Source organism: Aristolochia californica, unplaced genomic scaffold (genome assembly GCF_029961685.1).
Source record: "Aristolochia californica isolate CCGP_79_NKW_82.1479 unplaced genomic scaffold, dmAriCali1.0.hap1 SCAF_7, whole genome shotgun sequence".
Lineage (NCBI taxonomy): Eukaryota > Viridiplantae > Streptophyta > Magnoliopsida > Piperales > Aristolochiaceae > Aristolochia > Aristolochia californica.
The window spans coordinates 36,380,797-36,406,599 of NW_027182268.1; the positions used below are offsets into that span (position 1 = coordinate 36,380,797).

The 25,803-nt window shown below is 41.0% G+C and overlaps 2 protein-coding genes across 2 annotated transcripts; both read right to left on the reverse strand.

The window, feature by feature from the left end:
- Nucleotides 1–18,276: 18,276 nt before the first annotated feature.
- LOC137936887 (polygalacturonase 1 beta-like protein 3) lies at nucleotides 18,277–20,942 on the reverse strand. The gene is made up of 2 exons (XM_068781832.1): nucleotides 20,399–20,942; nucleotides 18,277–20,316 (listed from the first exon to the last, which is right to left on the reverse strand). The coding sequence occupies exons 1-2, from the start codon at nucleotides 20,435–20,437 to the stop codon at nucleotides 18,505–18,507; spliced, it is 1,851 nt and encodes a 616-aa protein (XP_068637933.1). The 5' UTR covers nucleotides 20,438–20,942; the 3' UTR covers nucleotides 18,277–18,504.
- A 1,493-nt stretch (nucleotides 20,943–22,435) lies between these two features.
- On the reverse strand, nucleotides 22,436–24,659 carry LOC137936166 (polygalacturonase 1 beta-like protein 3). Its single transcript, XM_068780724.1, has 2 exons — nucleotides 24,528–24,659; nucleotides 22,436–24,445 (listed from the first exon to the last, which is right to left on the reverse strand). Exons 1-2 carry the CDS (start codon nucleotides 24,573–24,575, stop codon nucleotides 22,628–22,630), a joined length of 1,866 nt encoding a protein of 621 aa, XP_068636825.1. The 5' UTR covers nucleotides 24,576–24,659; the 3' UTR covers nucleotides 22,436–22,627.
- Nucleotides 24,660–25,803: the final 1,144 nt, after the last annotated feature.

Here is a 25,803-nt window from a genome sequence, read left to right on the forward strand (position 1 = left end):
ATCTCAACTATATCTGCCAATTATGCCTCATTCCTCTAATAACAGAGGTGGTGGAAGAAAATTTAATGGAGGTCGTGGACAAGGCTATACTCCAAATACCAGCAACTACCACTACAAAGGACGTGGTTGTGGGGGTAGATATAGACAAAATGGAAGGCAAAACTCCAGCTCCACTGAGAAGCCTCAATGCCAATTATGTGATAAATTTGGCCACACAGTTCAGGTTTGTTACCACAAATTTGATATCTCCTTTCAAACACCCAGGACACTTCTACTCCTTCAAATGTTGGTAATCAAAACACTACACCTGCTATGGTTGCCTCTTCTAACAATCTTGTAGATGACAATTGGTATCTTGATTCTGGAGCAAGTCATCATTTGACTCAGAACATGGGAAATTTAGCCAATGCTACGCCATACACTGGGACAAATAAGGTCACAATTGTTAATGTTAATCATCCATCCATTTCGAATACTGGTTTCAAAAGATTAGTCTGTAACACACACTCTTTCCAACTCAAAAAGGTGTTTCATGTTCCTTTTATCTCAGCAAACTTGATTAGTGTGGCTAAGTTTTGCTCAGATAACAATGCTTTAATTGGGTTTCAATCTAATAGTTTCTTTGTGAATGATCTACATACTCAAAAAGGTGTTTCATGTTCCTTTTATCTTAGCAAACTCGATTAGTGTGGCTAAGTTTTGCTAAGATAACAATGCCTTAATTGAGTTTCAATCTAATAGTTTCTTTGTGCATGATCTACATATGAAGAAGGTGTTTGCTCAAGGAAAACTTGAGAATGGTCTTTACAAATTTCCAGTGTTCAACAACAAGAATACGGCTTATGTTGGTATTACTAATACTACCACATTTCATTCTAATAATTCTGGTATTGTTGATAATAAAGTAGAGTTATGGCATCATAGACTAGGCCATGCTACCTTTGACATTATAACCAGAATTATGAATCATTGTAATGTTTCTTGTGGAAAATATAAAGCTACTGTTCGTTCTTCTTGTTAGCTTGCCAAAGTCATAGATTACCAACTCATCTCTCTATTTCTCGTGCATCTAAACCATTGGAACTTGTTCATACATACATTTGGGGACCTGCTTCAGTCAAGTCTACTTCTGGTGCAAAATACTTCATCCTGTTTGTAGATAACTATTCATAGTACACGTGGTTTTATCCTTTGCAAACAAAAGACTAAGCTCTTCCTACCTTTAAGCAGTTCAAACTTCAAGTGGAGAATCAATTTGATGTAAAAATCAAGTGTTTACAATCTGATAATTGTGGCGAATTCAGATCTTTCATGTCTTTTCTCATACTATCTGGTATACTCCATCAATTTTCTTGTCCTTACAACTCATATCAAAATGGTAGAGTCGAGCGGAAACACATGCACGTTGTTGAGACTGGTTGGCCTTGTTTGCACATGCTTCCTTGCCAATGAGATTCTGGCAGTATGCTTTTCAAACAACTACTTTTCTCATCAATAGAATGCCAAGCAAAGTTCTCAAGTATGACTCTCCCCACTTCACTCTTTTTAAAAGAATTCCAGATTATAAGTTTCTTAGAGTGTTTGGCTGCCTTTGCTATCCTTTTATTCGAGCATACAACAACCATAAATTGCAATACAAATCTATAAAGTGTCATTTTCTTGGCTATAGCTTCAATCACAAAGGATTTTTGTGTCTTGATTATCTGACTAGAAGAGTGTATGTGACACCACATGTGGTCTTTGATGAAACACAATTTCCTTTCGCCTAGCCTAAACCTTCTTCACCATCCAATGATATTATAGCAGAATGTTTCACTCTAGCCATTATAATTTCCTCTACTTCTTCTAATCCTTGTTCAAATGGCAGTAATGATTCTATAGCATCTCAATCTCTTTCCCTGAGTGAACTTTCTTACTCTATTACTCCTATGGATACACCAACAACTTCTCTTGTCTCTAGTTCTTTACCTGAGTCAATACACGAAACTCAACCACCTACTCCTCCTCCTGCTCCATGAATGACAACAAGGTTGATGTGTGGTATAACCAAGAAAAAAAACCATTCTTGATCTCTCTGCCATAAAATTTTCTGAACCATCCACTCTCAAACTAGCCTTCAAAGATCTAAACTAAACTAAAGCTATGGAAATGGAGATTGCTACTCTTCATCGAAACAATACTTGGGATCTTGTTGAACAACCACCTGATGTCAATGTGATAGGCTGTAAGTGGGTGTATAAATTGAAACACAAGCCAGATTGGAGTATAGAGAGGTATAAAGTCAGGCTTGTGGCAAAAGGTTATAATCAAACTCATGGTCTGGACTATTTTGAGACTTTTAGTCCAATAGTTAATGTTGCAACTATTCGCATCATACTTAACTGTTGCTCTCAGTTTCAAGTGGGAAATTCGATAGCTTGATGTTCACAATGTTTTCCTAAATGATGAGTTAGAAGAGCAAGTCTATATGTCTCAACCTCCTAGATACTTAGACACTTAATTTCCTAACAAAGTGTTTGGATTGAAGAAGGCTTTATATGACTTGAAACAAGCACCACGAGCTTGGTTTCAAAGACTCAGTTATATTCTTGTACAATGGGGATTCAACAATTCTAGGACTGATAGTTCTATGTTTCTACATTTTGGTAAGGCCACTACTTTGATAGTACTTGTATATGTTGATGATATCATAATAATACACAGCTCCTCAACACATATTTCTTCTCTCATAGCTAAACTTGATTATGTTTTTGCCTTAAGAGACTTGGGTCAACTCTCATACTTCCTCAATATAGAGGAGTCTTACAATGAAGGCTCTATGCATTTGAGCCAAACCAAATACATTTCAGATCTGCTTCATAGAACTGAAATGTTTGATACAAAACCAGCAAAAACACCTGGTGCTGTTGGGCGGAACTTGTATATTTGATGGTGATCCTATGGCAGAGGTTACTCAATATAAGAGTGTAGTAGGGGCACTTCAGTATGTTATCTTGACAAGACCTGATATAGCCTTTGCTGTCAATAAGGCATGCCAATTTATGCAACAACCAACCACAACTCATTGGTTCTCAGTCAAAAGAATACTTTGATACCTAAGAGGAACAATACAAGATGGGCTCCTGCTAAGTCCTCAAGTAACTTGATAATAGAAAGATTCACAGATGCAGATAGGGGTACTCAACATGACAATAGGCGAAGCTCAAGTGGGTATCTGGTTTATCTAGGGGATAACTTAATCTCTTGGTCCTCTACCAAACAAAAAATAGTGTCTCGCAGCAGTGCATAATCTGAGTATCAAAAACTTGCTTTAGCTACTGCTGAGATTGTTTGGATGCAAGATTGACTGCAAGAGCAATGTGTACCAATACCTGAAATACCTCTGCTCTGGTATGATAATATCAATGCTTACCATATGGCAAAGAACCCAGTGTTTCATGCCAGAACAAAACACATAGAAATAAACCTTCATTTCATACGAGATCAAGTCATAAGAGGAAAAATACAATTACATTTTGTTCCTCCTGAAGAGCAGCCAACAGATCTATTGACTAGGCATCTCACAAGTTCAAGGTTCTTGTCCCTCAAATCACAGCTTCGTATAACTCCATGACATTTTCACGTGAGGGGGGATGATAAGCCAAAGACAGAGGAGTCAGTTATAAAACTCATGTGATGTTTGTTATAATTGTCTTCTACTAGACCTTCTATTAGATGCATTTCAGACTGTTATTACAGTTGGTTTTCTTATATTGTAATCTATTCATTTTTCTGACTCTTATTTCTCTATGAAAGAGAGCAGATATTACATTTTCACAAATTCTATACACCTTGGACGCGCAATTATATCAGTCCAGAACGAAAGCCATATATGGCAGGTAGCCGTCACGCGGGATGTCGTCAGGTCCAGCAAATGAAGGACGTTTGCAAGAGTTTAACCACTCTTTACTCTTCATGTTCTCACTGTCTAAAGCAATGTGTAACAGTGAGAAGAAGAGGAGCAAAAGCTGCAAAGTTGTACAAGAAGCACCACGCGCAGGTCGTTCAGTCCAGTTCCGATTATTCTGTCGGCACCGGTCTGTCAGACTCACCACCAACCTTTTGTCCTCTGGCTTCTTCCATACTCTGTCTTTCTATCTTAATGTTCATCGTCTATTAAGACAAAACTGGGGAAAAAGACGGCCTCTTCTCTTCTGAACAGTATCGAAGCTTCTCCATCTCGGTTCTTACAGCTTCAACTTTGTTCGTCACTGGGTTTTATTCAGCTTCATCAAATAAGAACTCTTAATTCCCAGCAACTGGGTAAGATCGTAAGATCGATTCAAACCAAGTTTCCTTTTCTTCTACTCTGTCTTTATAACGTGGCGGATTTCTTTTGATAATTGAATTATTGTGCACTGTCCCACAGCCATGTGGTGGTCTCATTTCATCTCCAAAAACCAGCAATAATTACAAGCCATGTGCACTTTGTGGCCTACAATGCACCTGCTACTTTATCCCACCACTCTCATTTTGCACATTTCTCGTTCTCTTTCTTTTCACTACAAGCAGAAACGACGATACCACTTTGCATTTCTTCCCAGTTGCTGAATAGCATTGGCATTTGCACTCTTTGATGAGCTTACAACTATTACCAGTGAATGATCAGAATCCACAACTTTCGATCCAAATTTAAAGATTTATCGCTGGATTTAGTATGATCCTCTGTCTGTTTTCTGACGTTAAAATGGAGAAGAAGGTTCTTTTCGTTGCGGATTCGGAGCCAGCAAACACTCGGGGGATCATTCAAGTGGTGCACTCTTGACTGTCGCATGTCATAAAATCAAACACCCTGCAGTGGCCCAATATTCAATGGAATCGTCAAGTTTTTCCTTTGACTGTAGCTCTGATTAATACTGAGGCTATCATCTCCCTCGGATTCTGGTAGCGACAATACATCATTCCGAAGAACCCACAGTAATAATAACCCTTCATGGAAGCTCTGTTCTATTCCTACCAATAAACCTGTGTTCTTATTACGTCTTTTCAATCGTCACTTTTCATCATCTGGCGTCATGTGATGGAAATAGGGCTCTCTGCTCTCTTGGATGCTATTCTTCTTGACAAATGAATTCTGTTTTCTGAGTAATAAAAACTACATTTTGATGCATGGGGAACTAAGCTCGAATAGTGCAGAAACGGGATTAGATAGTGCCCGACTGTCATGACATTGCCGCCATTAATTCGTTATCTACCGTCCTTCTCAGCTTCTCTCACTGTCATCAACATTCCGGAATTTCGGTTACACACATGCGCGCACATTGCAGCTCTGCGGCTGTCTTCGTTCCCATCCACCACTTGAACGTTTTTCCAGTTCTGGGACACAGTAATCTCTCATAAAAGTTACCAGACTGTCGGTTTTACTAGGAAGAACAGACTTCTTTATTTCAAGCCAATTTCATCGAACAGAAACTGCGCAATGTAATCAATGCATCTCGAAGAAGCCATGCCACCTTACAGTTGTTGGAATTGACCCATTGGAGTGGAGCTACTGTGCTGGAATCGACTCTAGAAACTGATGGCATAGTCGAGCTATGCAGATAAACATCTCAACTTCTCTCTCTGTCTACTAGGTTCTGTTGCATGGACATGTCAGGCTTCCCTTGCACAGAGTGGAAATCTCTCAACTGTACCCAGCTCTTACATTTGACTCATAGCACGGCTTCTCCCAACTACTCGAAACGAAGTAATACGCTACGAGACGACAACCCAGTCCCTCTCTAATTACTCTTCTCTCTTCGTCTCCGTTCACGGGCCGCCGACACCAGGGTTTCCTGATCGGCTGACCCCCTCCCGCAGTACTAGAGACTTGGTGTGAACACTTGAGCTAGAAACTTTCCTTGATTTTGGATCGTATTCCATTAAAGAAATTTTGTTCTTCCAGATTCTATCAATCAACCCCCAGCAAGTGCATTTATTAAGCTGACTGTTATTAGAACCGTTGCTCTAAAAGATCGACCTTGTAGAGAAGGAGCAATGTGAATATTAAAGACATGGGCCAAATTCCAACACTCCCCCGCACATGCGACGCCCACAACACGGGCACCCCCATCAGCGGGGGACCAAATTTGTCAACACAGATATTGGGGGCAGCGGGATTCGAATACATGACCAACCTGGCTCTGATACCATATTAGAACCATTACTCTAAAAGACCGACCTTGTAGAGAAGGAGCAACGTGAATATTAAAGACAGGGGCCAAATTCCAACAACTGTATTACCACTCGGATCACAGAAAGGAGTTTTGACTGTTCGATCGTTCCATTTTAATCAAAGTAGGCTTTTCTCTCTAAGACATTAAATCAATCTGGACAGCCAAAATTAATGCTCTTAACAACAAGAACACGAGACTCCTCAAAATGCTATTTCCAGTAATGCCCACTTCCTCCAGACCTTGTCGCTCGTATAATTGATGAGAGTAAGAGATTAAAGAGTTTAACAAAGCAGGTATGTTGGAGTTTATCCTAAAGCGACTCTCAGAGATGGAATTGTGGCGAGAAAAAAGCCAAAGTTAAGGATTAGAATTCTATAAATCGTGGAAGTTTATAGGATCGATTTTTCATTTTTAAATAGATGAGACAATGAGAGTCTTAGCTTTACACACGAACAAAATTACTACATTTACATCTTCTGCTCCAAAGTGAGAGAGAAAGAATACCACAACATCACCCCCTACTTCCAAGAACACACTCCCACGTTCTTCCGATTAATGATCTGCGACCACCCTGTAAGCCTAAAGCTTCATATTCCTTCTCTCTATTCTTTGTTCGCGTCCGATATTCCAAAATTAAAGTGCACATAAATATGAGAAAAAATATCACATTAATTAAGAATGTCACTGAAATAACATTGTTCATACAATGAAAAATTTACATAATGGAACCAAGTCTCATATTCACAACATGATCCTTGAATTTAAACGGTGGCATGCCCTTAGTCAAAAGATCTGCGATTATTAAGTAAATGCTGACGTGCTCAATGACCACTTTCTTTTCTTTAACACGCTCTCTTATGGCCAAATACTTTATGTCGATGTGTTTACTTCGAATTCCACTTTTGTTGTTCTTGGCCATAAAAATAGCAGTTGAATTATCACAATATATTTTTAATGGCCTAGAGATAGAATCCACAATTCTAAGCCCAAAAATAAAACTCTTAAGCCATACACCATGTGAAGTAGCCTCAAAACAGGAAACTAACTCGGCTTCCATAATTGACGTGGCGGTCAAAGTTTGTTTGGCACTCCTCCATGATATTGCTCCACTGGCCGTCAAGAAAATGTATCCTGATGTTGATTTACGGGAATAAATACAGCTAACAAAGTCAGAATCTGAATAACCAATAACTTCTAGATTGTCGGTCTGTCTATACATCAGCATGTAGTCTTTGGTTCCTTGAAGGTACCTCATTACTTTCTTTGCAGCTCTCCAGTGGTCTAATCTGGGATTACTCTAATGTCGCCCCAATATTCCAACAACAAATGTAATATCAGATCTTGTGCAGACTTGAACATACATTAGGCTTCCAACAGTAGAAGCAAATGGAATATTCTTCATTTGTTCCCTTTCAAGGCCGTTCTTTGGGCATTGGTTCAAATTGAACCTATCACCCTTCACAACGGGAGCTACACTTGGTGAACAACCCTTCATCTGAAATCTCTATAACACTGTATTAACACAGGTTTCTTGAGACAGACCTAAGATACCTCAAAATTTGTTTCTATGAATCTTAATGCCAATGACATAAGATGCCTCACCCATATCCTTCATATTGAAATTGTTTCACCTCATGTAGAAAACCCTTATCATTGGTTGCTAGAAAAATGTCATCCACATATAAAACAAGAAAACAGATTTTACTCCCACTGACCTTCTGGTGTATACATTGATCCATAATGTTTTCTACAAACCCGAATGAATAAATTACATTATGGAATTTCAAATACCATTGGCGGGACGCTTGTTTTAATCCATATATTGATTTTTTTAGCTTGCAAACTAATTGGCCACCATCACTAGAGAGGAATCCTTCAGGTTGTTTCATGTAAACTCCCTCCTCAAGATCTCCATTGAGAAATGACATTTTTACATCCATATGTTGCAACTCTAAGTCAAAATGGGCTACTAATGCCAAAATTATGTGCAAGGAATCTTTCTTAGATACAGGAGAAAAAAATTTCTTGTAATCGATTCCTTCTTTCTAAGCGAATCCTTTAGCAACGAGTCTTGCCTTGTATCGCTCAATGTTGCCTAATGAGTCTTTCTTTGTTTTAAAGACTCATTTACATCCAATGGTTTTAAATCCACTAGGCAACTCAACAAGATTCCAGACTCCGTTACTCTTCATAGATTTCATCTCTTCCTTCATGGTATTGTACCATATTTCTGATTCTTTGCAACTCATGATTCTGAAAAATTCATGAGATTATTTGTGGTTCCAATGTCAGATTCTTGCAGATACACAATATAATCATCAAGAATTGCTGATTTCCTGAGTCTAGTAAATCTTCTTAATGTTGAACCATCATTTTCCTAAGAAGTATGTGGTTCAACTAGTTGTTCAAAAGTGCTTGGCAACTCTTGAAGTACCTGATCTACTGGAACGTCGTCAATATTTTGTGAAACTTCAATGATTAGTTGTTCAACACCAGTTTGTACTTGAGGGGTGCTGTGAACAATAACCAATCTATCACTTAACGTTGAAGGTTGAGATTCTGAATGATCCTTCTCAAAAACTATGTTCCGAGTTGGATTCCTTTCACTGATCAAGTCATTTTCAAGAAATTTTGCATTTCTTGATTCCACAATCCTAGTGTTTTGAGAAGGACAATAAAATCAGTAACCTTTAGACATTTCAGCATATCCAATGAAATACCCACTAATGGTCTTTGGTCCAACTTCTTCTCTTGTGGATTATAAATTCTCACTTCAGACGGGCATCCCCAAACGAGCATATGTCGCAAACTCGGTTTCCAACCATTTCATAATTCAAATGACGTTTTTGGAACAACCTTGGTTAGAACTCGGTTTAATATATACACTGTCGTCTTAAGTGCTTCAGGCCAGAAGGATCTAGGAAGATTGGAGTTGCTAAGCATACACCGCACCATGCCTAATAATGTTCGGTTTCTTCTTTCTGCTACACCATTTTGGTCCGGAGAACCAGGCATGGTACATTGGGCAACAATCACATGTTCTTGAAGAAACTTTGCAAATGGCCGAGGTGCTTGTATATTCTCTGTGTATCTACCATAGTATTCTCCACCTCTATCTGATCTCACGATCGTAATTTGTTTACCGCATTGTGTCTCTACTTCAGCCTTAAAGATTTTAAAGGCATCTAATCCTTCATTCTTGTTATAAAGCATGTAAAGATACATGTATCGTGAGGAATCATCTATAAAAGAGATGAAGTATTTCTGACCATGTGAGTCCATGTTTGGACTACATATATCAGTATGTATGATCTCTAATATGGTTGAACTCCTATTAGCACCTTTCTTTGACTTGTTAATCTGCTTTCCCTTAATGCAATCTACACAAGTCTCAAAATCAGTAAAATCCAGAGTATTAAGTACCATTTCATTCACTAATCTTTTAATTCTATCTATGGATATATGACCTAATCTCCAACGCCATAATGTAGAGGAATCCTCATTAATAACACCTATTTTATTACCAGTGTGAACATGCATTGAACCGTAAGTGGCATTGTTTTGTAAATTAATGATATAAAGACCAACAAACAATGTACCATTCCCAACACAATCAGACTTATAATATAAACTGAAAGAAGAGTCTGAAAAGTTAAAAGAATATTCCTAAGGTACAAGCCTTGAAACTGAAATCAAGTTTTTGGAGAAACTTGGAACATAAAACGTCTTTTCTAATTTTAAAACAAAGCCACTACTTAAATTTAAATAGCAAGTTCTTATAGCTTCCACATGTGAGCTCATCTGGTCTTTTGAGAAAATGTTATGCTCACTTCTCACTGGTTTCCTTAGGTTTTGCAAACCCTTCAAGGAATTCTAGATGTGGATTGTTGATCCAGAATCAATCCACCATGTGTAATTATTAACATTAACCATATTAGATTCATAACAAACAAATGATGTTAGTGTACCTTTGTCAGCAAACCATTTCTGAAACTTCGCACATTCCTTCTTCATGTGTCCCTTCTTTTTACAGAAGAAACACTTGAAATTTTTCTTAATACCAGCTTGGGGGGGTATTTTACCCTTCCCTTTTTGTTTGGCTTGATACTTACCTTTTCCATGTGTTGCCAGCATGACAGTTTCTCCTTGTTCTATCACCAGTCTCTCTTCCTCTTGAACACACATGGTCAAACGTTCATTAACTGACCATTTATCTTTATGTGTGTTGTACGAGATTTTGAAGGGTCCATATTGGTGCGGAAGGGAATTCAGAATGTAATGTACCACGAAAGATTCTAACATATCAACCTCGAGATTTTTTAATTGAGCCGCAATATCCCTCATTTCCATGATGTGCTCACGCACACCTCGCATACTGGTGTGCTTTAGGGATGAGAACTTCATGATTAGGGTGCTTGCTAATGCCTTATCTGAAGTGACAAATTGTGCATCAATGGCTTTCAGCAAGTCTTTGACATTTTTATACTGCTCAACAGAACCACGAATACCAGCAGCAATTTTAGTCTTAATGAACATTACACCGAGGCAATTAGATCGCTCCCATCGTTCATAAAGTGTAATTTCAGTTGCAGTGCTAGTATCAGTAATTACTGGTGGTTAGTCTTTCCTAACAACATATTCTATGTCCATCCACCTTAAATGAAAAAGTGTTCTCTTTTTTCAGACCTTATAGTTATCTCCCATAAGATCAGGGATATCACACCGAATATTAGAGAAATGTGCAGGTTGTACAACTGCATAAAATTAAAAATTACATGCTTATGTTAAAGCTAAGGCTTGAATAAAATATCATGCTTTACCAATGTAAATCATGCTTAAAAATTAAATCAATTGACATAAAAAACATTGCCTGTGGGCTAAATATTTTTTAATTCAAGCAGATTCAATATTCTTTATGAGTAAACTTGATGATAAAACTATCAAATTATTTATGAATTCATAATTCCTGTGGGTAAATTATGAATAATTTGATATTTTATCCTAATTAATATAAACTCAAATATAATAAAAATTCCTTTGGGATAAAATTTATTATAAGAAGTATAATTAAGTACAATTAATATCTACTGTTTCTTTATGATAAAACTATTATATTATTTATGAATTCATTATTCCTGTGGGTAAATTATGAATAACTTGATATTTTATCCTAACTAATAAACTCAAATATAATAAAAATTCTTGTGGGAATTTTTTTATTATATCAAGTAAAATTAGTTACAATTAATGTCTACTATTCTTTATGTGATCCTAATCATAATATATAATTTTTATTAAGTTAAAGATGTTGTGGATACTCTCTAATTAACAAAAATTATATGGATCACTAGACATTAAATCTCATAAATGTATGAGAATAACATGAATTGCATAATTTTAACTTACACTAACATGTTATCATTATGCATAAAATATTCTCATAAGATATGCATACTTAAAAACTATCATATCATGCATAACTTTAATTTCATGCATTTAAATATATGCCAAAAAATGTATAAAAACTGTAACATGAAATAAATATAAAAATTCCAATATCCATAACAGCCGATGGCTAGTGGCCTAATGGTCACTGGCGCAGATGATTTTACCAATGCGCGGGTTCGAATCCCGCTGGTGAAAAATCAAATATAAGTACGGAGTCGGCTCGGTCTAGGAACGGCGAGCCAACTCAACTCGTCCGAGTCGACCCATGCCTTTTTTTTCCACCGAGTCACCCCGACCTGAGTCGCAGTTGCTGAGTTGGAACGGCGAGTCCCAGAAGACTCATCCTGAGTTAATTTGACAGTATTTAAAAAAATACCTTATGAATTTAATTTCATATTTGAGCGCTGGAGGTCTTCAACCTCCAGCCGTCTGCAGAGACAAAGGTTTGTCGGCATTCCTTAAAATCGTCGACGCCGAAAAACCTGTTGAAAATATCGCCGGCGTCGGATTCGACGTGATACAGCGACGCCAGAGAGCCGCGAACTGTTGCCACAGTGAGCTCACAGAGAACGTACAACGACAGGCTCCATCAACGTTCTGTAAGTTGTCGTTGCCAGCAAACCGTGTGGAATGGTCGTCAGCGCCGACGTCATGCTCCGACGCTGATTGTGGCCGATGCCAGAACACACACTCTCTCATGCAGAGACCACATAATTTTTTTTTAAAAATAGAGACCGAAAACAGAACTTTTAAACTTAAGCTCAAATGGAACCGATACGAAGGATCAAAGGTCTGCTCTGATACCAACTGTAAGCCTAAACATGACTTGCTAATGACATGAAATTTATCATATAAATATAAACGGAAGCAAATATCATACCTCCTTCCATACGCTTCAAATTCATTCTCTCTGTTCTCTGTTCTCTGTTCGGCGCTTCGGATCTCTAAACACTCTCGGCGATGGCTCAAATTGAAGAGGCTTGAGAGACGAGATGGGGGACCAAACTAAATCCAAGAAAAACGTAATTGTGCCAACCTCCCATCAAAGTATTAATGGCATCGTGTTACCGAGGGAGTTGCAAGCAGTTTGAGACCATACTTAATGAGAAATTGTTTCTCATGATAAAATGGTTAACACACCCAGCTCATGTCATTTTAGAAAATCCAGTTCAATCTTCGCCGCCCCGCCGCTGAGGGCCATGAAAGCAACATGACCCCGGCCCCATGCCGATGTGTCTATGTGGCATATGGCCACACCGTTATTGATCTTCTGCTTCTTCTAAACGTCCAAGATGTCGGCTTCGTAGATGCGAACCTAGGGCACCGAACCAAATTCGAGAACAGACTCAGGTGACGTGAGACGCTCTTCGTCACTTTCCCGCCATTTAGTCCCACCATCCATCCCATCTCCACCCTCCCTTCTGATCCGCCAAAGCTCTCCTGCACCTACACCACGAAGTCGTCCATGTACTTCGTCGATAGTCACCCAGAACAAATACATTTTGATTTATTCTATATTGTATATTGAGTCTTCCATAAAAAATATGAATCCTCTCAATATCCTTTTCTTTAGGTGATTTCAAAATTGTATTATAAAAATTTGTTGGTATCAAAGCATATTTATCTTCCCATTAATTCTTCTCTTCTTCTACTGCTGAAGACTCTAAAATTGCTCATCAACAACACTTGCAACAGCGTCGACCACGATTCCTCCTCCTGCCGCTACTGCACCGCGAAGGTCTTAAAGAAAAAAAACAAGCACTTTTCCGCCAGGGCCTTAGGTAGATTAATCCACATCTCTCCTTTCATTCTTTATCGTTGCTGCCTTCCCTAACACGCTTCTGCATTTTGCCTCCAATGCCTCATAGGCTCCTGCAACAGCCTCCACCGTCTCTTCTTCCTCCTCCCTCTACATTTGTAGGCATACTCGAGTTATCTTCTCTGATTAATCGGGAGGTTTGAAGAGGGAGCCCACAGGGTAAGAGAGTTGCACATGTGAATTTTGCATGTGTAGAAAAAAAAAAGGTTTAAAAAAAAGCGCTTGTGCTTGAAGACTTCATGTTAACTATTTTCAGTTCCAACTCTATGCCTATTTAACTTATGTTGACTCAGCCAAGTCTAGATCAATCAACGAGCTCTAACGCTCTTCCCATGTCTCGGGTATAGCGTTAATTGCCTCCTCATTTTAAGGTTGTTTGAGTTTTTTTTTCCTTTTTCCAAAACAATCATTATGACTACTATAAACAAAACTCCAAATGCTTTGGTGCACTCAACACCAACGAATTCCATCTTACCACCATCAATATTTCTGCATAACTTCTCTCAAACTCACCTCTACCAACTATCTCTCATGGAAGCTTCAGTTTCAAATATTCTTCATTGGTTATGATCTCCTTGGGTACATTGATGGTTCTAAACCTTGTCCACCGAAGACACTCACTGCTAACTACTCTACAACACCAAATCTAGATTACAACGTTTGGGTTCGACAAGATCAACTGATCCTTAATGCCCTTATCAGTTGTCTGTCTCCTACAATTATCTCATTCATTGCTCGAGCCACCACGTTACTAGAAGCATGGACTATTCTTACTAATACATACGCCAAATTATCTTGTGGACGCATCAAACAAGTCTACACAACTTTTTGAAATTATTTTCTCTGATGTATGGATTTCACCTATTTTGTCCGAAGATGGTTTCAAATACTATATAATTTTCGTTGATCACTTTACCAAATACATATAGTTTTACCTACTAAAATGAAAATCTAAAGTTCAAGAATTTATTAAGGGTTACAAAGCCATCGAAGAAAATTATTTTAAACGCAAAATTATCACACTCTAGTCAGATCATGGGGTGAATATATGAGCCTCAAAGATTACCTTTCTCTAAATGACATTTCTTATTTAACCACTCCACCTCATACACCTGAACATAATGACTACTCAGGAAGATGGATCATCATATTGTTGAAATTGGTCGCACCTTACTTTCTCATGCTTCTCTTCCAATTATCTTTTGGTCCCATGACATGATTGTCTATTTAATTAACAAGTTGCCAACAAAAGTTTCCGTAATTTTTAAAAGTAGCTTTCATAGCGTTGGAGTTCATGGCGTAGGATTTGAAGACATTGTCGCCAATGTTAGCATGTTCGCGGTATGTTTTGAAGGACTCTATAGTGGCGTTGCCTCCGTCACTGTAGTTGTTGAGTGTGTTCTCGGGGACCTTGTTGTTGAACCCATAAGAAGTGAACGTGTCGTTGGTGCTATTCCCTGATTCACCGTACCCAATGAAAGTGGACCCTATCACGTTATTGTTGTTACCATAGTTGGTGAAACTACAGTCAATGTTGTTGCCATTTTTGCCGTAACTTTTGAAAGATTGTTCGCCCGTATTGGTATCATTGGAGTAGAAAGCGAAGTTTCTAGAATGACCAACAACATCACCGATGTAGGAAACTGACATAGATTAATGAAAATAACATTTTTTAGATCAAATATTGATCCTTTATTGCCTTGTGTGAATGATATGCCGCCATAATAGAAGCCTGCAGACCAGGCTTCCATCAACGGAACCAAAGGATCTCTAAGTGTCAGAAATAGTTTTTTTTGTTACCAAATTTATGTATAAATACACCTTGTAACCTTGTTAATAATCGTGGAGAATAAAGAGTTTTTCATTAAAAACTTATATGGTATGAGTCGTCGTCAATCCCCAGTGTATCTAATAGCCATTTTTTTGGGCGAGAAGTTTCCCCTCTACGAATCGTTGCTCTACTTTCGCTGCTCCCCAACGCTACACATCGGCTCTTGACCACGATTCTAGCATAGTCATTGCCCCTCATATTTCGTCCTGACGGAACGGCCCCTAGCGTTCCACCTTTCTCCGCCGTTGCATCCTTGTTGCATCCCGTAGCACTACCTCACCTGAGACACCACCGACGTTCCCTGATTTTAATTGCCGTCTTTTTTTTTCCTTAGAGCCCGAGGGCTAATTTCTCCATGAGCCTCCTTCGTCCAACCCAAGCAAGGGAACCCGGGTTAGCATCGGCCCGTAGTTCAATCTTGTGCCTGGTCTGGTTCGCAATGGTTTAAATAAAAATCATGTCAAACCTCAATGGTTGTTGAATCATTTATCATCTTCTCCCATTTCATACTCTAATCCACATAATCATCATTAAACTCTCCACCACAAACTACTTGTGGAAAAACCAATTTCTTCCTCTTCTGAAAAATCAAAATCTCATCAACTATGTGGATGAAACCCTCGTGCCACCTCCTCAATTTGCCACCATGAATTCTACCACCTTACTGTTGAATATCTGGCATTGTGAGCAATGGATCAACGCATTTTTAGCCTCCTCCTTTCCTCCCTCACCAAGGAGACAATGGTCGAAGCCGTTGACCTCTCCATTGCATGCGAGGTCTGACTCGAGTTGGAAAATGCCTTCAGTCATCAATCAAATGCTCGAGAAATCCGTCTCAAAGACTATCTCCAATAGCTAAAGTGTGGCAATCAATCCGATGTTGCTTACACCCGCGTTTTCGAGGATATCTACGATCAACTTCATGCGATTGGCAGATATGTCGACAACACCAACAAAATCCATTAGTTACTCCTTAGACTCGGCACCGAATTTTCCACCTTCTTCGTCATAAAAATGGCCCTCACGCCTCTCCCTCGTTCCTCTGACCTTGTGTCTAGAGCCGAGAGTTTTAAGCTCTTCTAGAAATCTCTTGAGAGTTCTATTTCTCCCGTTGCTGCTTTCACTGTTGCCTCCCATTGTTCAGACTGGTTGACTCTCCGCGGCTCTGATCGAGGTTGTACTGATTTTGGTCTATGGCGTCACCCTCCTCACTGCTAGATATGTTGTCTTAATAGTCACTATGCTAATCGCTGCAACCAACCTTATGCCTGTAGTGAGTCTCATGCCCTCTTGCTAAAGCTTTCATTGGATCGTGCACTCTCAATGGATTTACACCCTCTGACTGGTTTTTGGACATTGGGGCTTCTCCTGATATGTCCAATAACCCATCCGTCCACGGGTAAGGACTCTGTAATTGTGGGGAATGGTGCCTCCTTATTTATCTCACACATTGGTATTATCTCTCCTACCCCCAATATTCAGTTGTTAGATGTTTTAGTTGTTCCTCATCTCACCAAAAATCTTCTTTTAATTAGTAAATTAGCGTCTGATTTTCCTTTATCTGTTACATTTACTAATAATCTTTTCACTGTACAGAATCATCTCACAGGAATGGTGGTGGTAACCTATAAGAGATATGGAGGCTTATATGTGCTGGAGTTTGGCTACCTTACCCTTCTTTTTGTCATTAAGAATAAATTTTTACATGTTTCCTATGATTTATGGCATGCTCACCTTAAACATATAAATCATTCTGTTATTTCTTCTTTACATAAATAATGACATATCTATCTTACTTCTTTATTGCCCTCTTAATCATTATGTAATTCATGTCAATTTGAGAAAAATCATCATATGCCTTATCCACATCATGAACATAGGTCGTCTAATGTGTTAGATCTTACTCATTATGACATATGAGGTCCTTCACCTGTCAAATCCCATTTAGGATTTGCATATTATGTTATTTTCGTTGATGATTTTTTCCGGTTTACTTAACTTTATACTTTGAAATTTAAATGTAATTTTTATGATATTTTTACCTAATTTTAAAAACTTGTGAAAAATCAATGTTTGGTTATAATCATGGTGAATACACTTTATAAATCTAAAACATATTTATCAGCTTCGTTGACGTCTTGATATTTTAACTCTTGTTGCCATCTGTTTGTAAATCTCACTCACAAATTACAATACTGTAAGAAGAGACATCGTTTTCTTAGCCTCAAATTAATGTTTCTACGTGCTTAGTAATCTGTACGTTGATTTCATGAACAGCCTGTAAAAACACCACAGAAACTACCATTAATGGCGGTTTGGGTTCCGCACAGATCACCGTCGGTCCACATTTTTTATCAACGTCCCTTCTCCACGAGATAGTTATCCATTAAATTAGTGGTAAGCAATGTTATAAACACTGGTCATTGGTTCGATTCAGCACAGGCTAATTAGGTTTGATCACAAGAAGTTTTTTCTTCCCCCAATCACTATTTCATTTTGCGTATGGGAAGGCCAGGGGGAGAGCGGCTACTGTTCTTACTGCCATTGACAGCCGGAAGATCAGTAGCTCCTCCCCGGTTGTCTTGTCAAATGAGCAGCGAGATTATTCAATTTTAGCACTGAATTCATTAGTATTAAATACAAAAAATTTAAAATATGGGTGGGAAGGATTAGTATGGGTCCATGAAATCAAAAAAGGTTGTCTCATCACATTGTGCCGTACATGCCCTGTCCGTAGCCGAACATCGCCCTTTGGCTCTTTCCGGGGTCTCTGTCAGGCTTCCTTCCTGAGATTTAGAAGTCTCTGCACCCACGCATGGCTTCTTCTCCCAACCACTCAAAAAGTCGAAACGACACGACAACCCAATCCCTCTTCACTCCGAATTTTAATTGAATCGAGATTGTAATCCGTTTCGGAAATCTACTTACACAGAAGCTTGAATGCCTTCCATTAATCATGGTGGGCTTCCCAATTTACGAATTACTACATGAAGAAACTGCTTCTATACTGTAAAAGATTAAGAAGAAATGACAAATACAGAGTTTATTGAAGATGAACGCAGCCATTCAAATCCAATCGATAGTGTTCTGGAGGAGAGAGAAATAGAAGGAGACATAAACACGTCTTAACTACCATAATCTCACACGGGACGACCACCCATTCGATACTTACTCGTAGCATAGCTTCAAACAGAAAACTAAGGCTGCTCCGATCAATGATCTGCGGCCACCCAAGTCATGTCATTTTGGAAAATCCAGTGACAGACTTCAATCTGCCCCGGCCTGCCGCCAAGGGCCGTGAAAGCACCATGACCGCGGCCCCACGACGATGTGTCTATGTGACAGATGGCCAGGCCGTGATTGATCTTCTGCTTCTTCTCAACGTCCAAGATGTCGGCTTCGTAGACGCGAACCTTGGGCACCGAGTGGCAGAAATACACCAAATACGGGAACAGACTCTGGTGACACGAGACGCTCTTCGTCACTTTGCCGCCGTTTATTCCTACCACCCGTCCGATCTCCACCTTCCCTTTTGATCCGCCCAAGCACTCCGTGCTCTTCACCGTCACATCTTTTCCCAGCACCTGTACCGCGAAATCCACCATGTCCTCCGCCGATGTCACGCACCGCTTCGTCTCCCCCCGGCTCGGCTCCCGCTCGCACTCCTTCAACGTCTTTCCCACGATGTTCGCCAGCGTCGAGTTCTCGTCGGAGTTGAAGTCCTTTAGAAGTTCTCCCATCTGCGCTGACGAAAACGGGAGCTTCTTCGCGAGCGATCGCGGCAGGAATGACCGCGGCGGCATCTTGTCGGTGATGTCCGGCATCTTCATCACTGTTCCTTGCTTCAAATTCGACTCCCTGAAGAACTTTCCTTCTTCCACCACCCACTTGTTCGTCGTAATGCCTCTACGGGTTTTAGATGAAGTGATCGTCTTGTATTCAGCGAATGAAATGGTGTTCTTCTTCTCGTAGTCTTTGAACGTGGTGTTTGCGTTGCTGTACGTCTTGAATCCGATCGTCTGGTTGTTCGCTCCCTTGCCGTAATGCTTGAACGCGTCGGATCCGGGGTTCGCCGAGTTTCCGTAATTTGTGAAAGTAGCTTTTGCGTAATTGGAGCTTTTGGCGTAAGACAAGAAGGAATCGTCGCCGACGTTGGATTGGTCGCGGTAGCTGTTGAAGGACTCCGAGCCAAAATTCCCTCTGTCGCCGTAGCTTTTGAAGGTGTTCGTAGGCACGTTGCCGTTCTTGCCATAGGAAGTGAACGTGTCATTGGCGGCAACCGCTGATTCACCGTACCCGGAGAAAGTGGACCCCAAGACGTTAGAGTCCTTTGCATAGCTGGTGAAACTGGTGGGTATGCCGGTGCTTTTTCTTCCGTAACTGGAAAAAGATTGGTCGCCGGCGTTGGTCTCGTCGGAGTAGGAGCTGAAGCTTCGAGTACCGGTTCCGTCCTGGTCGTAGGCGTTAAATCCAAGATTGGGGACGTTGCCATTCCGCCCATAATTGGTGAACTCGCCGGAGTTGCCGAGCCCAGAGACGGAATAGCTGGAGAATTGCTCGGAGAGGACGTTGACATCGGGGCCGTAATTTACAAAAGTGTCCTTGTGTCCGAGAGATTCGCGACTGTACCGCTTGAAGGAGTCAGCAACGACGTTCTCCCCGTCGGAGTAGTTCTTGAAGGAGTTCCCATCACCGAGGGCCCGGGTGCCATAATTGGTGAAATTCTGATTAACGTAGTTGGCGAAGTTGGAATACCCGTTATGTTTGGCTAGACTAGGAGACGTCTGAGGAAAGCAGAAGAGGTTGGCCCATGCGCAGAAGGATGGGAGTTGGGTGGACAACGCATTTTGATCCGCAAAGCTCTGGAGAATAGCAGAGTTGTGGGGTGTGAGAGGGGAGAGCTTCGAAAGGAGAAATGCCGGTTTGGGGAGTCTGTTGGGGATCTTCTGTGTCCAGTACCGCAGAAACGAAGCCTTGGGAGTGAAGGGGTTATCGGCGGTGGTGGCTACTGCAATGGCTGACACCTGCAAAACCAGACAAACGAAATCAGGAGACTCATAAAGAGCGGAATCAAAAACTCTTTAAGAAAGAAAACTCAGAACCCACTACTGAGAGAAGTAGATGGAGAAGAAAGGGAAGCTGCATTTTCGCTCTGGAGAGAGGCACAGTTGAGGGAGTGGAAAAGAAAGGGTAATAAATAGACGAGGGGAAGCTCTTCCCTCTCACCACCGGTCGGACCCTTTGTTTATTTTAGTGCAGAATTTTTTGGAGCGTTAAGCAGTTGACGCCAAAGGAGAGCCAATTATTCCTAACGAAATGTCAGAAACTCTCATAACGTTACGATATTCAGGAGCTTCGAGAAATTATAGGCTACGCCGGACGTCCTGCTCTCCTAGTTTCACCCTTTTTCCCACTTTTTTATCATAATTGCGCTTTCAACGTTCAACCCACTCAGATCTTTTCTCTCTCTCTCATGGTGGGAAATCATCTTAAATTTCAATTCCTTCTTTGAAACTGAGCACTGGCACTGATCAGCGAGTGATTTCTCGGTGCTGGAACAGATGACCGTGTGAGCTGAAGCCTGATGGAAAGACGAGATTGGAAACTGAAATTGCAACCGCTGAGCGCCTGTACTGTAATCGCACTCACTGGAATAATGGAAGTAGAAACGAAAATCGTTCCTCTTTTGCTTTTGAAATAAATGATTACGGAGCCCCTCGAAGTGGGATGCTTAAAAAACGCCTTTTCTTTTCATGTTCTCGGGGAATCTCTTCCGAGCACTTTGAAGGATCACTGCTGCCACTGTTCGACCGACACCAGGAAGCAGAAGAGGAGGGACCGGCACAGATTAAACAAGGATGAAGAGCATTTTTTTAGATTAAACTCCTGTCGAATCAATCTATATTGTCTTGTACATCTCAACCATCACTGCTTGTTTGATTACTTGACCGTTTTTACTCTAGAGAAGCAGTCGAGGTAATTGAGCCGGAGACTGCTTACAGAGAGTCATTTTCTGTAGCTCGAGAAGATCTTCTTTGGGGTTTCGACTTCTCTTTCAATCATCAACTTCTCAAGGACGACTCAGCTCACCACAATCTCTCAGTTTCCAATTGTTTACAAGGACAGGCGTCTCTGTTCTTGGATCACTACCAGACCTTTGAGCTCTAAACACCATTAATCTCGCACTCAAATCTGTCCAAAAGAAGCACTTCTCTTTCTCTCGTTGTTCAGTTAGAGATTTGTTTTCACTTTTCAGTCATTGGATAAAGATATCAACTGTTTCACAAAAACTGAAACGACACATACTTTTTTAAACGTCTCCGTTCAGAAAAATGGAAAATAGAGTTCGTCACCACAAAAGCCGATTCTTTACCCTCTATCTTCAGATTCCATGGCGCTGGACTTGCCGTCCTTAAACTGATTCTTTGAAAGAGGGTCCGGATAACACAGACCAAGCACACAGAGAAGAGATAAAAACAAGGAATCGAAGAAGATCTGATTTTTCTGTCTTTCTATTTCCAAGAAAACGGAGATTGATGACATCGATAGGGTGATCAATGCAATATATCCTATTTGTTTGAGTCTGTAAACGGGTTACATTTCAATCTCGCAGCACAATTCCCGTTGGAATTGGAAAATCTGACAAAAAAATGCTCCCTTTATCTGATTATTTTTTAGCTTAGTTTATGACAGAAGTCGATTGACCCTTAACTCATAGGATTATGGCAGGGTAGTTTATACACTCTGAAGTATAAACTCCGGTAATCGCCACTGCCGACAGTTCCCACTATCCCATCTCAACCGGCCTAAACTTTCAAACTTTCAGACTTTGACTGCGACCTCCACTTTCACGAAACGCCTTGGCATCGGTGATTTGGTATCCAAAGTCAGACAGGAGACGGGAACCCTGTCTGCGCATTCGAAGATGGAAGTATTTTCGGCATCAATCGCTGCGGCTTCTTCGCTGTGTATACAGGAGATCGACTTGCAGCCCTTCGAACGAATACGGATGCCTGAGATTCTCTATATCCATTGAAACAACCTAAGAAGTGTACGTAAAAATGGGGAGAGGCTTCTTACAAATTTAAAACATCATCCAATTTTTTTTTTTTTTTGCAATCTGTAAGCATGAACTCTGATCTGTGGGTGAAAAGAAAATATTTTTCGTTTTTTAGGCAGAAGCAGCGAGCGAGAGAAAAGAAGAAAATGATAGAAATTAAATAAGAAAGACTTGGTGATCCAGATTCCAGATTGGTGGTGAAATTGAAGGAAGCCATTTTACAGCAACTTCTTTCGGCTTCAACAAATCTTTTCCTTCCATTTTTTCCTTTCTGCTCATCGATCTACGACCACCCAAGTCATGTCATTTTGAAAAATCCAGTGACAGACTTCAATCTTCCCCGGCCCGCCGCCCAGGGCCATGAAAGCACCATGACCCTGGCCCCATGCCGATGTGTCTATATGACAGATGGCCAGGCCGTGATTGATCTTCTGCTTTGTCTCGAAGTCCATGATGTCGGCTTCGTAGACGCGAACCTTGGGCACCGAATGGCAGAAATACACCAAATACGGGAACAGACTCTGGTGACATGAGACGCTCTTCGTCACTTTCCCGCCGTTTATTCCCACCACCCGTCCGATCTCCACCCTCCCTTTTGATCCGCCCAAGCTCTCCGTGCTCTTCACCGTCACATCGTTTCCCAGCACCTGCACCGCGAAATCGATCATGTCCTCCGCCGATGTCACGCACCGCTTCGTTTCCCCCAGGCTTGGCTCCCGCTCGCACTCCCTCAGCGTCTTTCCCACGATGTTCGCCAGCGTCGAATTCTCGTTGGAGTTGAAGTCCTTCAGAAGTACTCCCATCTGCGCTGACGAAAACGGGAGCTTCTTCGCGAGCGATCGCGGCAGGAATGACCGCGGCGGCATCTTGTCGGCGATGTCCGGCATCTTCATCACCGTTCCGTGCTTCAAATTCGACTCCCGGAAGAACTTTCCTTCTTCCACCACCCACTTGTTTGTCGTAATGCCTTCACCGGTTTTAGACAAAGAGCTCTTTTCGTTCTTGTATACGGCGAAGGAAACGGTGTTCTTCTTCTCGTAGTCCTTAAACGTGGTGTTTTCTCCGCTGTATGCCTTGAATCCGATCGACTGTTCCGTCGCTCCCTTGCCGTACTGCTTGAACGTGTCAGATCCGGGGTTTGCAGAGTTTCCGTAATTTTTAAAAGTAGTTTTCGCAGCGTTGGAGTTCTTGGCGTAAGATTTGAAGACATTGTCGCCAACGTTGGCTTGGTCGCGGTATGTTTTGAAGGATTCCACGGCGGCGTTGCCTCCGTCACCGTAGACGTTGAATGTGTTCTCGGGGACATTGCCGTTGAACCCATAAGAAGTGAATGTGTCGTTGGCGCTATTCCCCGATTCACCGTACCCAGTGAAAGTTGACCCTATCACGTTACTGTTGTTACCGTAGCTGGTGAAACTGGAGTCGATGCTGTTGCCATTTTTGCCGTAACTTCTGAAAGATTGGTCGCCGGCGTTGGTATCATCGGAGTAGGAAGCGAAATTTCTAGACTGGCCAGCAGCATTGTTGTCGTAGGAGCCGAACTTGAGATCGGGCACGTTGACATTCCGACCGTAGCTGGTGAAATCGCCGGAGCCTCCGAGACCCTTCGTAGAATAGCTGGAGAATTCGTTGGAGAGGACGTTAACGTCCTGTCCGTAGTTTTTAAAGCTCTCCTTGTGTCCGAGCGAGTCGCGACTGTATCGCTTGAATGAGTCGGCAACGACGTTTTCACCGTCGGAGTAGTTCTTGAATGAGTCCGTGCCACCGAGTCGGCCGGTGCCGTAGTTGGTGAAATTCTGATCAACGTACTTGACGAAGTCAGAGTCCCCGTCATGCTTGGCTAGATTAGGAGACGACTGGGGAAAGCAGAAGAGGTTGGCCCAGGCGCAGAAGGAAGGGAGGTGGTCGGAGAGAGCGTTTTGGTCAACATACGCTTGGAGAATAGCAGATTTTTCGGGGGGGAGAGGAGAGAGCTTCGAGAGAAGAAATGCGGGTTTTGGTAGTTTGTTGGGGATCTTCTGTGCCCAGTATCGAAGAAGCGAGGCCTTGGGAGTGAAGGGATTGGTCCCGACGGCCTCGGAAGCAAATGACACCTGCAAAAACAGACAGAAAATCGGTACAGAAATGACGCAAGAAAGACAAAGAAGATTCAAGAAATGGCAACTTCTAACTCACTGTACAGAGACAGACGAAGCAGAGAAGGAGAAGCAATGGATGCTTCATTTTTCCTCCGGGTCAGTGAAAATTGAAACAGAGGAACCAGCAGAGGAGAGCATCAGGATGTTTAGCTTTGCAGATAGGAGGAGCATAAATAGGGGAAGCGAAAGCGAGCCACAGTTGTGTTTGTGTTTCTTTTCTTTTCTTTTCTCCCTCGTTGCTTTACGCTTTTTCTTTCTGTCCTTTGTTTATCTAATCTTCTTCTTTTCCCACTGTACGATGCCATTTTTGTTCAGTTTTTGCCCCCAAATCGACCATTTATGTCTATTTCTTCATCGTCACTAATCAAAATAATATAATCAATAATTTGAAAGAAAAATAGTTGTAACAGACAAAACAGATCAGTGATGCAAGTTGAGGGAGAGAAGAAGCCTAGACAGCATTGTTCATGCGATCTTGAGAGTGTATTGGAGAACCCTGGAAAATTAAATGCTCCACTCAATGTTGCACAGAGTGGTTGTGCTCCATTTTCTGGTCACTGTGACAATCCCACCTGGTCAATTCTTACTCTGTTATAATCCCATTGAAGAGCTCGAAGAGGGATACTATCACTATGTATGGCAGGTTCATCCTGTTAAAGAAGACCCTTTAATTTCTCGCTCTCTGGGGAATCTTTCCTGAGAAGATTACAGCGACGACTGAGAGGCCGACACAGAGAAGAAGAAGAAGAAAAGAGTAGACTGACACAGGCATGCATTTCAAAAAGCATAAAGTGACATTTTCAAATAATAAATTCTACTGCCTTGTGAAACTCAATTGCTGCTGCTTTGTTTCCTAGTCCTGTAACCCTCGTGGCCTTTATTTACAGCGAGAAAAACCATTTTTGCACTTGAATTTTCTTGTTAAAATCATCATAAAGAAATATTTTCAGTGAACGGAAAGCTTAGAAGCACGCGTTTTACTGTACAGAGATATCGTGCATCAGGTTCCCCCGTTTTTCTTTGTTTCTTCTGGTTAAAACGCGTCTAGTATTTGTCTGTTTACCCTCTCTTCTCTCTGTTTTCCATTAATATAAGTCTCGTTTTTCCCTCTCCTGACAGGTTCAACTGTCCAACGCTCCAAGCCATTTTTTTTTATGCAAACACGTTTCATCTTTCTGTGCCCGAAGAAGAAGCCTTGGCTTGCTTTCAAGATGTCCTCAATCTACAATGAAGTTGAAACCGCAGTTCATTACCAGAGTCTTTTGGTTATTTACTCTCCATTGTTCAGGCTTGTTGACGTCGGAATCAAATGG

Bases quoted from the DNA above. Each gene is read 5' to 3' on its own strand.
- LOC137936887 (XM_068781832.1), bottom strand. From the start codon at position 20,437: ATGCAGCTTCCCTTTCTTCTCCATCTACTTCTCTCAGTA. The intron at 20,317-20,398 runs GTGGGTTCTGAG...CTGGTTTTGCAG, and splicing joins TCCATCTACTTCTCTCAGTA to GTGTCAGCCATTGCAGTAGC.
- LOC137936166 (XM_068780724.1), bottom strand. From the start codon at position 24,575: ATGAAGCATCCATTGCTTCTCCTTCTCTGCTTCGTCTGTCTCTGTACA. The intron at 24,446-24,527 runs GTGAGTTAGAAG...CTGTTTTTGCAG, and splicing joins GCTTCGTCTGTCTCTGTACA to GTGTCATTTGCTTCCGAGGC.